The sequence below is a fragment of the Miniopterus schreibersii genome (genome assembly GCF_964146895.1).
Source record: "Miniopterus schreibersii genome assembly, chromosome: 1".
NCBI classification, from domain to species: domain Eukaryota; kingdom Metazoa; phylum Chordata; class Mammalia; order Chiroptera; family Miniopteridae; genus Miniopterus; species Miniopterus schreibersii.
The window spans coordinates 112,249,214-112,263,230 of NC_138101.1; the positions used below are offsets into that span (position 1 = coordinate 112,249,214).

General features: G+C 36.2%; 1 protein-coding gene across 11 annotated transcripts in view; it reads left to right on the forward strand.

Annotated features, from left to right (window-relative positions):
• Nucleotides 1–14,017, forward strand: part of PARD3 (par-3 family cell polarity regulator) — a 725,159-nt gene that overhangs the window by 255,298 nt on the left and 455,844 nt on the right. For all 11 annotated transcript variants that reach the window (XR_013998161.1, XM_081128409.1, XM_081128408.1 and 8 more), the window contains exon 3: nucleotides 1,968–2,148. Coding sequence is in view for 10 of the 11 variants with exons in the window: in XM_081128409.1 (XP_080984535.1) it covers nucleotides 1,968–2,148 (181 nt within the window). In the remaining variant the exon portion in view is untranslated. The remainder of the gene's footprint in view (nucleotides 1–1,967; nucleotides 2,149–14,017) is intronic.

Below are 14,017 nucleotides of genomic sequence, written 5' to 3' on the forward strand. Positions count from 1 at the left end.
TTAAAAATATTTTATAGGGAGGTACTTTGAAATATGCAAATATTCTATTTTTCATTATATTCTCATCCATTAATTTTGGCATCCTTGGGTAGATATACCTGCAACAGGTATACTGTGGAGATTGTCTAATGATGATTTCTATTTCCATCATTCCTTCTATATTTTATTGGAATGCTACAATAAGGAGAAGCTGTCCATTCTCCACCATTTATTTATTTCTTCAGTTATTTATTTGTATCATTGTGGACTCACAGATATTTAGTTTATTTCTGGGTTATAATCTGTTTACTTGTTTACAAGTTTTCCCATCTTTGGCCATTGGGAGCTTCTTTAGGTTGGTACCTGATTCCCTCTGATGTGCCTCCCATCATTTTTGAGGGCATCACAAGATGTTCCAAGCTCATCATGTATTTTATCTGCCCCCAACTCTGGAATTATTTTTCTAAGGAGCCCTAGTTCATTTATTAGAGAATGGTATTAGAAACCAAGATCTGGGTACTCGTATTCATTGGTACTGGTTGTCATTGCTTCTAGGACCTCTCAGTGGATAGAACTAAGAAATACATGTTTGTTTACCACACATGCATTAACATCTATTCAGTCTCATCTGTCAGTCTAACTACTTACCTACCTATAAAAACCATGAGTTCCAATTCTCATCTAATACCACAGAGTGCATTTTCTTATTTGTATCTTTTGTTTCTAACAGTAAGAATCGTGGCTCTCATTGTCCTCATTATTCCAAATACTTTTCCTTCTCATTCATTCTTGGGGGTGTGTGTGTGTGTATGTGTGGTTTTAGGAGTGGAGGTGGTAGTAGTAGTGTGAGAATTTCTAAACTACACACTTGTGAGAAACAAATTTACTAACTAGAAAATTATTTCTGTGACAGTTCTTTTTGTCTGTAGCCTTACAGTAAATGGTGAAAACAGTTTTCCAAAGTCACTTAGTTTTTATCTTCCCTATCATCTTCAGTTGGTTTTCTTTCATTGGTAACATAGTTTGGTTTACTTGTATTACCTTTTATTTTTTAATTAATTAATTTTAAAATATATCTTTATTGATTTCAGAGAGAGGAAAGGAGAGAGATGGAAACATCAATGATGAGAGAGTCATTGATTGGCTGCCTCCTGCACCCCCCCCCCGGGGATCGAGCCCACAACCTGGGCATGTGCCCTGACTGGGAATCGAACCCCGATCGCCTGGATCCTAGGTTGACGCTCAACCGTTCGTTGAGCCACGCCCGGCCGGGCTTGTATTACATTTTAGATTCTCTTGCCCCCTGGTTGATTTCAGTTATTTATTTCTGTTTTAGGTATTTGGATTATTATGATTCTAAGAGTTAGAGAAAAATATTCAGAATAGTATCACTGCACTGTTATCTCTATTATCCATTCCTATTCTCTCTCTCTCTCTCACTCTCACTTTCACTCTCACTCTCACTCTCATTCTCTTCCTACTAACTCCCTGTAGGCAACCAGTTTCATTGGTTTCTTTTATATCTTTCCTATATTTCTTTTGCAAAAATGAGCAGATATATGTGTACTTTTTAATATCCACTTTTTATATGAAGGGTACCTTATACCTTTTGCTATATATACTGTACATCATATACAAATACGCATTATATATACACAAAAACATTTTTGTTTTCCATTTAATATAATATTTACAAAAAGACTTAAGTCAGTCCTATCTCCCTTAGCATTCTGTGATATAAAAACATTTGTATTATTTTTCACCCGTAGAATTTTGAATATGAAATGCACAACTTAGAAATGAAAAAGTAAAGCATCAAAATGCAGGGAAAGACAATTTCTTGAAGTTTTGCTTCCTAAAACATAACATTCCTGGGTGCATAAATATCAATATTGTTTCTCTATAGCTATAAGTCAAACGTGGTGTGGAGTTTATGGTAGTAATTTAAATGCCTTTGTTTATAATATCCCCTTTACCTTTTTTTCTAGCTGGTAGCAGTGTTTGATGAGCAGGATCCACATCATGGAGGTGATGGCACCAGTGCTAGCTCCACAGGCACCCAGAGTCCAGAGATATTTGGCAGTGAACTTGGTACCAACAATGTTTCAGCTTTTCAGCCTTATCAAGCAACAAGTGAAATTGAGGTCACACCTTCAGTCCTTCGTTCAAGTAGGTGAAAGTCCTTTCTTTAATGCACATTTCATCTTAATTTATGGGGATTCCAACTTTTATTATCCAGCCATGCTCCTGTGAATGGGATTCATTACATGTTTTTATCAAAAATTGATTAAGTTTAGAACCTGGGCAAATGTCTTTTGCAAAAGAGATAGGCAAGATTCTGTACATTTTAATAGGTTGGGCTTACTTTACTTTAGACTGGTAGACTTTTAATTGCTCACTAAAGGTAAATAATGCTAAGAGTTAATTACCTGAATTTTTCTTTCCATATATTTCATCTGAATGCGTGAACAAATAGAAATAATCAAAGGGCTTTACAATGAAATAAAACATAGCATCTTTGATTGCCAGTCAACTTGGTTATAACCATTACTTGAACTTTATCTGAAGAATAGGAGGAGAGACCTCAGGGCGATAGTTATCTTCAGGGATCTGGAAGAGATGCTATTAGAATGCCATCTCAAGGAAAGAAAATATAGGACATGAAGAGTTTTATTAGGAATCCTAGGACCCAGAGTATTCTAGTTCCAGTACACTTGCTTGAAGAATTCTGTCAGCCATTCCTAGAAGTTTTCTTGGAAAAGTGAGGAACTTTGCTGGGAATCATGTTTAGTTTTTGTAACTGTATAATCTTATAATTGAGCAGTTCAGAGTAAGAAGGTTCATTTCAAGAAATTTATAAGTTAAAAATCATTTATGTTTTAAGCACATCTATTTAGAAACATTTAAATTTTTGAAGTGGAAAATTTAGTCTTTGCTATTTACTGATAGTCTTAAGTAGATCTTCACGAATAGATAGCTAATAATATAATAATATATAATATATAGAAATCATATATAGAATAAGGTAGATAATATTTAGATTATATAGTTTCTTCTTCTAAAATGCATCCTTGGACTGATGCACCAACGTGGTGGGTTCCATTCCCGGTCAGGGCACATGTAAGAATCAATCCATGAATGCATAAATGAGTGGAACAACAAGTTGATGGTATTCCCTCCCCTCCCTCCCTCCCTCCCTCCCTCCCTCCCTCCCTCCCTCCCTCCCTCCCTCCCTCCCTCCCTCCCTCCCTCCCTCCCTCCCTCCCTTTTTCTCTCTCCCTCCTTTTCCATCTCTCTGCATCTCTCTAAAATCAGTTAAGAAAAAGCATCCTCCTTTCTACTTTTTGTGTTGGTAGCAATCTATGTTATTTTCCCAATTTACTTCTAGCTGTTTATACACTGCTTCTGCTTCCACTGTCCCTTGAAGGAGAACAAGAAACGAACATCAGTTTAGCAGTTAACAAATCTGATGGTGCATCAGAAACCAAAGGAAAAGTGTGCCATAGAGATGTATAGAATTGAGAAGGCACACTCGTATGATGGGATATGTAAATGATGCCCTAGAGCAGAGGTGGGGAATGTCTGGCCTGCAGGCCATATACTGCCCGTGAAATCATTTGTTCTGGCCCTGCCAAGGCAACCGCAGGCAGGAATTGAAATTCAGTAAATCTAGGAGCTTTTTCATAGCTAATTTTTAAGCTGATGATTTTGTATCGCCCTTGAATGATGTTATAAATATCCATATGGCCCTTGGCAGAAAAAAGGTTCCCCACCCCTGCCCTAGAGGATCATATATGGGTGCAGGCCAGTGTTAATCACTTTCTAAAATTGCTTTCCATCATAAGGACAAGAAATAATTATAGGTGAGAGCTAGGTTCAATGAAGAGGAAGTTGGAGTGTGAACAGATACGATAAGTGTTTTAGTTGAACATTTTCTGATATCCGGGAGATTTACATTTGTTTTTACACATATACAAACAAATATATTTTAAAGTAATTTTGTGGAAATAATATTTAATTACTACATGGTTATGCTATTTAAAAATCTTATGTTGGATTTACTTGGGGCAAAATTTTTCAAAAGTTGAGGTCTGTACTATGTATGGTCTACAAGATAATATGTAAGTGGTATACAGATCACTCTATTTTCTTTCTTTTCTAAAATATGTTTTTATTTTAGAGAGAGAGGAAGGGAGAGGGAGAGGGATAGAAACAACGATGAGAGAGAAACTTCAACATTGATTGGCTGCCTCCTGCACATCCCCTGCTGGATATCAAGCCCGAACCAGGTCCTCTTGGTTCGTGGGTTGATGCTCAACCACTGAGCCACACTAGCTGGGCTTTCTTTTATTGTATACTAGCTCATTAAGTCTTGCTTTAATGCTTATCTGCTTGTAATAAGCATGTGTATAAAAAGTGGATTACATTTGAGTTAAATAAAAATTTAATTACAGATATTCCGTTGCCTGATGTTTAGAATATAGTGTTTTTATGTAATTAAATCCTAATGTATATCATTAAGTACAGAGTTTTTTTTACTGTTGTAGTTTTTTACTCATGTGTTTTATAAACAAGATGCACCTTTAATTTATCTGTGCCTTAAAATGTTGGAGGAAAGGTAAATCCTACCTTTACGTTAAGAAGAATTTGAATGGCATGCTTCCCATCAATTTTACTCCTTTGACTTCTCTGGACTCAACAAAAATTCTAAAACACTACCACCCACATTTGACTGGCCCTATGTGTTGAAACTTAAATGCTATTTTCAACGCAGTATATTTCTTTTACTTTGTTTTTATTGAGGAAAGGGTGTTATATTTGAAGCATATGTATTGTCTTGCAGCCACCAGTGGGAGAATATACAAGTCTTCCTTTCTTGCTCTGATTTTTATATGCTAAAATTATTTAGATTTTAATGGCCTTGGCAAGCATGGGGTAAGTGCATATTAATCATTTTCTAAATACAAGGTTTGGTGACTGTGTAAAAGTTACTCCATAGGAGTCATCAGTCTAGTAAGATGATTTTTCATACTGTTTATTCATATTAATTAAAAAATAAAACAAGAGTTGATCAATGCTGGTCAGACATTGTGCTAGGTGATAAGAGTCCAGAGTTGAGTTCAAATAAGGCATAGACCTTGTCATCAAGAAGTTTGTTTAGTTGTCTTTCTGATTTACAGACATGAAAATAAAGAAGCCAACAATATGTAGAGCCTTGCTCAATTGAGGAATAATCACCTCTAGTTAGGGGCATGGTTAATAAAGGATTTTAGATAAATAAACTTCTAATTTTTGTCTTGAAGAAAGAAAGTGATAACTTTCCCAAGTTTTCTATGAATGAATTGACTCATTCCCTTTGTTCCATAAGGAATTGATGGAAACTGTGAAAACTATACAATTTTTTTTTCTCAATGAAGAGTGGATATTAAGTGTTGGTATTAAGATTAATCCTAGGATCTTGTCACTAATTTTTCCTTGAGTTTTCTTGTAGTAGATACAAAATTACTTATCTCATAGCTCTCAACTGGGAATGATATTTTCCCCCAGGGACATTTGACAATGCCTGCAAGTATTTTTAATTGTCCCAGCTGGTGAAGGTGGGGGGACGCTATTAGTAGCTGATTGAGAACAAGGATACTGCTGAACATTCTACAAGGCACAGGAAGGTCCCCCATATCAAACAACTCTCCAGCTCAAAGCGTTAATAGAGCTGGGATGGAAAACCCCTGAGTTAGTGAGTCATTGTCCTTAAGGTCAAAATAGCTGTTACCTAAGAGAAGTTAAAACTGAAACTTGAGAAAAATATTCTTGAGCCCAGTGTCTTGAATAATACTCTTAAACTGAAGGGCAAAGAAATGATCACTAGCTAATAACAATATTGCTCATAGTAGGTAGGCAACAGACCATAACAACAAAAAACAGAGAATTATGGGCAGTATTACACAAAAATAGTAGTGTAAATATAATTAATAGAACAAAAATAAGTTTTCCTAAGCATAAAAACGTGTTTTAAACATTGAGAAAATAAATAAACTACATAATGAAAGACTGCTTATATGAAAGCTTCTTTTTAAAAAATTTTTTAATATGTTTTTATTGGTTTCAGAGAGAGGGAGAAGGGAGAGGTAGATAGAAACATCAATGATAAGAGAGTCATAGATTGGCTGTCTCCTGCATGCCCCCTACTGGGGATCGAGCCCACAACCCAAGCATGTGTCCTGACTGGGAATCAAACTGTGACTTCCCTATTCATAGGTCGATGCTCAACCACTGAGCCATACTGGCCTGGCTAAAAGCTTCTTAGTTGAAGGAATAAAATAGGATACCTATTTTAACATTAACCTATTTTATACAAAAAATAGGTACCTATGGGTAAGGGTGGGAATCGGATGGAGGAAATGGATTAAAGCTAGACTTGTAATTCATTCTTTTATATATTTGGTATTGGAACTATATCTTACTTTTCATAATTATAAGACCATAATATTTTAAAAATAAAATTGTTAATAATTAATATTTAATAAATAACTCAATTATTAAAATAAAAAATGATACGACACAACTAACATAAGTTGATAAACTCGGTTAAGTTGATTGCTCAATCACCCAAGAGTAACTACTGGGTGTTCCCCCAAAATGTATTACACACTTCTCCTGATAGCTCAATTGATGTTTTTTTTCTTTTCAGATTTAACCCATTGGAATTAATAATTATTCAAAGTGTGTATACATTTTTTTGGGAAACCCTATATTTTAAGTAACTATAAAACAGTGGATGCTGGACCTGGATGGTACCAAACCCTATATATACTATGTTTTTTCTTATATAATAAAGCTTAATTTATAAATTAGGCAAAGTAAGAGATTAACAACAATAACTAATAATAAAATAGAACAATTATAATAATGTACTATAATAAAAGTTGTGTGAACATGGTTAAAAAAACCCCTCAAAACATAATAATTTGTACAACCAAGGAGAGACTGAAAAAAAGAACTGCCAAACAAACAAGAACGCTATGACTGCTTGCTGTTGGTAATGTTGGTATTGTTAATCTTAGAATATCAGATGGGTTTTATGAGATGAGGCAAATGAGGAATTATAATAACATTCTAACTTTGTTATTCCTCTTGTCATTGAGGACCCAGGATACTTAGTATAGAAGAAAAGGGATACAGATGTAAGAGGAAAGTAAATAAAAGTCTGTAAGCCTCAATTTGAATAGGACATAACAGTAAATTATGCTATATTTTATTTCATACCCCCCTCCCCCCCACACACACCAAAGAAAAACAAGGAAGGAAGAAAGAAGGGAAAATCCTATATGTGTTCACTGAAAAGATCTAGAACCAATGACCAACCTAGTAACTGAGCATTTCTGATATCTAGACTGAGCTCTGGAAATAGCATTTCCCATTAGAAAGGATCACAGCTTTTTGGATAAATGGTTGAATTCAGGTCTGGGCAAGAAATGTATGAGATGATCGTGGATTATCCCGTCATATTAGAAAATAAGGAAGCTATGAAAGGTTACTAGAGTTACCTACAGGGCCCCAGAGTCAACTTTAGGCTCCCACTGGCCCAAGAAGGACAATTGGAACATCAAGAAAGATAGTAACAGCAGATAGTTCATTTGTTCATAATGATGATAAATTAGTAAGCAAGCAAGTAATGTAAAGGATGCTAGTGAACCAACTTACTATTTGGAAAACATAAAATTGCTATCTATCCTGTATTTCCTTTATAAATGGTATAACTGTGTAACCAAATAGTAGATGAGGAGAGATTTCTTTTTATACAAGTGTTATGGGACAGGGGACCTGGCCCTGAACCAGTCTGTCTAGGGCCAGCCAGTAGTGTGTGGATTCTTAACTTTATGAAGGAAAGATGTCACCATATGAGTTCAGATGCCTATGAGGGTCTATTTGTTAAAGCTGAGGATAGTGAAAAGAGGAAAGGCTTAGTATAGAAGAAGCAACAGGAGAGCCTAGGCCGCGCTGCTTTGGCTCACTGGGAAGTTAGAGGAAAGGGGGCCTTGAAGACAGATTCAGGGGATTAGCCCATGACAGGCTGCTGCTGCCCATTGCTCCCCTGGTTGTAAGTCTCATGGGGTCCCTTAGAGTTTAAAAGATGCTGTGGGCATGCTCCCTAGAGGAAGTGCACAGGCTGGGTCCTTTGTCTTGAAGGTTTTTAATCTCTCTCTTGTAGGAGGGAATCTTAAGGGAGTTTTCAGCAGAATATTTACCAGTTTTCCAGGTGTGCTCTTTCAGGGTCTTGGTGTCTACTGATTGGTCAGCACCAGGGCAGGGGTCATTAATCATTGTAGCTGGTCCTGGTGTTGCCCATCTTGTTTTGCTGCTTTTTTGGGCCTAGAGCTGAAATACAGTTGAGGCCTAGATGTTGTTTCTAGGGAGGTGACCTTCTGTATCTGGCTGTAAATTGCTCAGCTAGTTCAGCTATCTGTGTCAGTGTCTGTATTCCACTTGTCCCGGCTTACTGGCCTTTCTCAGAAGTAGTCCAGCTAATAAGTAAAAAAGTAATGATAGAATTAGACTATCACTATTTTGCAACTCCTCATAAAATAATGGATCTAGGCATTGATCATCGATCACTGCTAACATAAAAGTATACTAATAATAAATAAAGGTGAGTCCACCAAGCATTGTGCACTTCCTGATGGAGGAATACAACACGTCTTAGGTAGTTGTCTTGACAAAAGAATCATAAGTCTTATCAGACATCTAGACCCAGGTACCAACTTGTAGAAAATACAAAGCCCTAGGAAACATGTTAACACCATGGGAATGCAGTCAGCCACATAAAGACTGGAAACTGAACAAGACAAATGACTCAAATTCTTGAATACATCAGTTGCAAGGAGGGAAAACAGAGAGGGAATTTACAGATTATTAGACACTTAGGAGACACAGAATCCAATTATAATGTGTGGATCTTGTTTAAATTGAATTTAAATAAAACTTTTAAAAAAATAACATGCTCATTGTTGAGTTGTACTCAAATTGGGTATTCGATATTAAGGACTTATCTCTAGGTGTGATAATGTTATTGAAATTATTTTTGAAGAGTCTTTATAATTTAGTAATACATAATGAAATATGTATGGTAGAAATGATATATTTGGAATTTGCTGCAAAATAATACAGGCTAGTGAAGTTGGGAATGGGTAGTTTAGTGGTTACAAGGGGAGATAGCATATGATTCTGCCTACTGTTGTATGCATTTAAAATCATTCTTAATGAAGGTTATTTTTTGTTTGTTTTAGGAAACACATAAATATAAAACACTTCTTTAACACTTTGAAAGTTTACTTTATTCTTTTTCCTTCCCCATTTCATATAACTCAGAATTTTAACCTAATATATCTTTAGGCTTGAATATATTTTATTGGCCATCTTTTCATATTTGTATGCACTAAAGAAAATACATTAAAATATTTAACTTAAATTTTCTCTAAAATGTAAATGTTCTGTTATCATTATCAGTATATAAATGATCCAAATAGCTTAAGTATATAATTTAAAACAATTTTTACTTATTAATGTGGGAATAAATGAAGAGCTTTCAAATATGAACTAGCTGTTTATTCAGTTTTCCATAGCAAGGGGATCAGCCACTATTGCATTTGGCAGAGGCTCCAAGGCTGGCAGAAGAATGGGAAAGCTTTTTAGTCAAGCAAAAGGGAAGTCTTTAAGTGTGCCTTGCTTAGAAGCTGTAAGTGGGCTGCTTAGAAGTGGGGTATCTTATGTGATTGGTTAAGGGTGCATATTTAGCTTTTTTTGGTTCCTAATTTAGAAGAAGAGTCAAAAATTAGGGAAGTTGTCAGTTACAAATCAGGTCCTGCCTATTTTCAGCTGATTATTACAGGATTATTGTTTGGCTTTCTGAACTGGCTGCTACAGATAGTAGTCTAAATTCCTGAACTGGTTACTGTAGGTAGCAGGCTGGCTTCCTGGTCTGGTTTCTCCAGATAGTGGGTCACATTTCTATTTTTTACACAGGTTGGGCATTGTCCATTTTTATATTCAGTCTCACAGATTATAAAAATGATTTTTATTATAAATGTATCTCTTTAAGATGTAATTTTCTCTTCTATTAGTACCCTCATCCAGTGAAAAATATTAAATATTTCTAGGCTAAGAAATTGTTATCAGAATACAGATGGCCAAGAGACATATGAAAAAATGCTCAAAGTCATGAATCATCAGAGAGATGCAAATTAAAACCACAATGAGGTATCACCTCACACCTATCAGAATGGCTACTATCAACAAATTAGCAAATGACAAGTGGTTGCGAGGATGTGGAGAAAAGAGAACCCTAGTACACTGTTGGAGGTAATGCAGACTGGTCCAGCCACTATGGAAAAAAAATTTAAAAGTGGAACCTCCATTTGACCTAGTGATCCCACTTCTAAGAATATATCCAAAGAATCCCAAAACACCAGTCAGAAAATATATATGCACCTGTATGTTCATAGCGCAATTTACAATAGCTAAGATCTGGAAACAGCCCAAGTACTCATTAGAAGATGAGTAGATAAAAAAGCTATGGGACATTTATACCATGGAATACTATGCAGCTGTAAAAAAGAAGGATCTCTTACCCTTTGAGACAGCATGGCTGGACCTGAAGAATATTATGCAGAGAGAAATAAGCCAGTCAGAGAAAGACAAGTATTACATGATCTCACTCATATGTGGAATCTAGTGAACAAAATTAACTGATGAACAGAATAGACCCAGAGATATAGAAGCATGAAACAGACTGACAAGGCGGGGATGAGTGGGTGGGTGGGAAGAGATTAACCAAAGAATTTATACTCATATATGCATAACCCATGGACACAGACAATAGTGTGGTGAAGACCTGTTGCGGGGGGGAGGGTGTGTGCAGCAGAAGGGGTCAATGGGGGAAAAAAAGGGACCTAAGACTTTCAACAATACAGATAAATTTTAAAAAAAGAAGAAATTGTTATCTGAGAAATCTTGTTAATAGAAATAAGTAGAAGGGAGTAGATGGAGTTTTATTTTAGCAGTATTGCCCAATTCTTCACTTTCACCAAAGGAATGACAAGCATCAATTAGTGATCCTTCATCAAAAATTATTTTTATTGACATATCAGAGGACAGGCAACCAATTGGCTTATATTTTCTTTTCCCTTGGGTCGAAAGGAGTGAACTGGAAACTAGCTGAATGGCAAAAGGATTTGTTACTCTGAGTCGTTTATTTTCACAACAGCAAGGTCACTGTATCAAGATGTCCCTTTGTTTGGCATCCTGGATATTTTTATGTGCAGTTGTACATTGCATCAGTTGTACTATGCAGGTTAAGCAATGCTTATTTTATTATCTTGTAATTTTTAATGTATTTTTAAAAATTTTGTAAATTAGAAGAAGGAGCTATTCAGGTTATCATTATGACTTCCCTAGATCTTCGCAGACCCCTCCTCTCTTAAGACTATCGATAATAAAAAGTACAGCCCTAGCCAGTTTTGCTCAGTGGTTAGAGCGTCGGCCTGCGGACTGAAGAGTCCTGGGATGGATTCCAGCCAAGGGCACATACCTTGGCGGCAGGCTTGATCCCAGACCCAGTTGGGGGGTGTGTGGGAGGCAACCAGTCGATGTGTCTCTCTCACATCGATATATCTCTCCTCTCTCTCTGCTTTTCACGCTTTCTCTGAATGGCAATGAAAAAATATTCTCAGGTGAGGATTAAAAAAATTAATTAATAAAATAGTAAAAAGTACATATCATATAAGTGTAAATACTTCAGTATTTAATTTTTTCTGTCCTATGCTAAATTTAATAATTTTTAATGGACCCTAAATTATATTTGTATGATGTGAGAAAAAATTAAAACAATTTCTTTAACTCTCAAAGTTCATTTTTCCTCTTCTGATTTTAAGAGAAATTAAAACATTTGGGCCTCTAAAAGTACTCTGGGTCCTAGCAGTAGGCTCCATCTTCCTCATGAATATGTTAGCTTAGGGCTGTTGACAATGGAGAAATGGGTAGGAAAAACCAGAATTTTACTTGACCCCTTTGTTTGCAGGGCAACAGAGCCATTTCAGGGAAAGATGTATATGGAAGATGAAGCTTTTGACATCAAATCACTAAACTTCCATGTTTCCCCATGTCTCTTGGAAAGTCTTTTTTTCTTCCCAGGCATAAGCATATTTCAATTTCAAGATGATTAGTTACCAAATAACCTGCATAAATGTTCTGTTTTCAACCAGACTTTTGATACATTTGAGTGGGAATATATTTGACTTTATGCTTTTTAAATATGAGTTTACTATGCAGATACTCCTTTTGTGGATAGTAGTAGAGTACTTATGGTTCAGAAAGAGTACTGGTGATGCCACATCACTCTGAACATTTGGGTAAGATTAGTAATCTTTCCAGCCTCAATTCTTTAATGTCTAAGTACCTACCTCATAATTGTTGTGAATAATTAATGAGATGTTTAGGGTCCTACTACATTGCCTGACACACAAGCCTAGATTAACGGAAGGTTGTAGAATGGTGATGATGATAATGTCTGTTGAGTGCAGAGCTACTTCTTACTGATGTTTGAAAGAGTTGAGAAGTTACAGAACCCAAATAATGAGGACGTGCATTCTTTTTATTTTTTTTAAAAATTCTCACCTGAGGATATTTTTTCCATTGATTTTTTAGAGAGTGGAAGGGAGGGAAGGGGAGAGAGGGAGAGACAAACATTAATGTGAGAGACACATCGATTGCTTGTCTCCTGCACATGCCCCGACTGAGGCCAGGGATGTACCTACAATGCAGGTATGTGCCCTTGACCTGGAATCTAACATGCAACCCTTCTGTCTGCTGGTTGATGCTCTTACCAGTGAGCCACACTTGCCAGGACAAGGACATGTATTTTTGAATGGGGCATTCTGCCCGTCTTAGGTAGGTGGGGTGTAGTATTCTCACAGAGTCAAATGGAGCCATTTCTCTCTTAACCTCACAATTCTGTGATATATGTTTAACTGTCTCCATTTTCAATGTTCATAAATCTAGACTTAGAGAACCTAATGTGCTTAGGGAACATATTTCCTATGCAAATCATTGAGTCTAAGTCTAGTAATTTGTTTTTCCTTTTTTAATTATCAAGGTCTTTTTACAAAGCTGACATTTCGGGGTAATCTTGCCTTAGAAAGGTGGCTGGATTATTTTTAACCCCAGAATGCAGATATTTTAATGTTTGCTCTGAAAGATCTAGACTGTAGACTCAAGATTCCCTTTGGAAGTGGCATATGCCCTTAGTGATGGTAAAATTCTTGGAAATAGTATTGCTATAATTTTTTTGAGGAATAAAGTACCTGATTTATTGGTTTTGGGTGTTTTTTAAAAAAATTTAGTTATTTTTTAAATTTATCTTTATTGTTGAACATATTACAGATGTCCCATTTTTCTTCCCTATTGACCCCCTCCACCTTAGTCTGACCCCTCCACCTTGCTCCTAACCCCTCCCCAAGCCTTCACCCTGTTACTGTCTTTGTCCTTGGGTTATGCATATATGCATATAACTTCTTTGGTTAATCTCTTCCAACCCTCCACCCCCCCTTCCCTCTTCCCTCTGAAATATGATCGTCCATAGCATGCATCAGTGTCTCTGGATCTATTTAGTTTGTCAGATTCTTTTCTTCATTAGCTTCTTCTTAAAGAAGACCCTTCAACATTTCCTGTAGTGCTGGTCTGGTGGTGGTGAACTCCTTTAGTTTTTTCTTATCTGTGAAGCTCTTTATCTGACCTTCAGTTCTAAATGATAGCTTTGCTGGGTAGAGCAATCTTGGTTGTCGTTCCTTGTTTTTCATCACTTTGAATATTTCTTGCCACTCCCGTCTGGCCTAAAAGGTTTTTGTTGAGAAATCAGCTGACATTCATATGGATGCTCCCTTGTAGGTAACTAACTGCTTTTCTCTTGCTGCTTTTAAGTTTCTCTTTGTCTTTAACCTTTGGCATTTTAATTATGATGGGTCTTGCTGTGGGTCTCTTTGGGTTC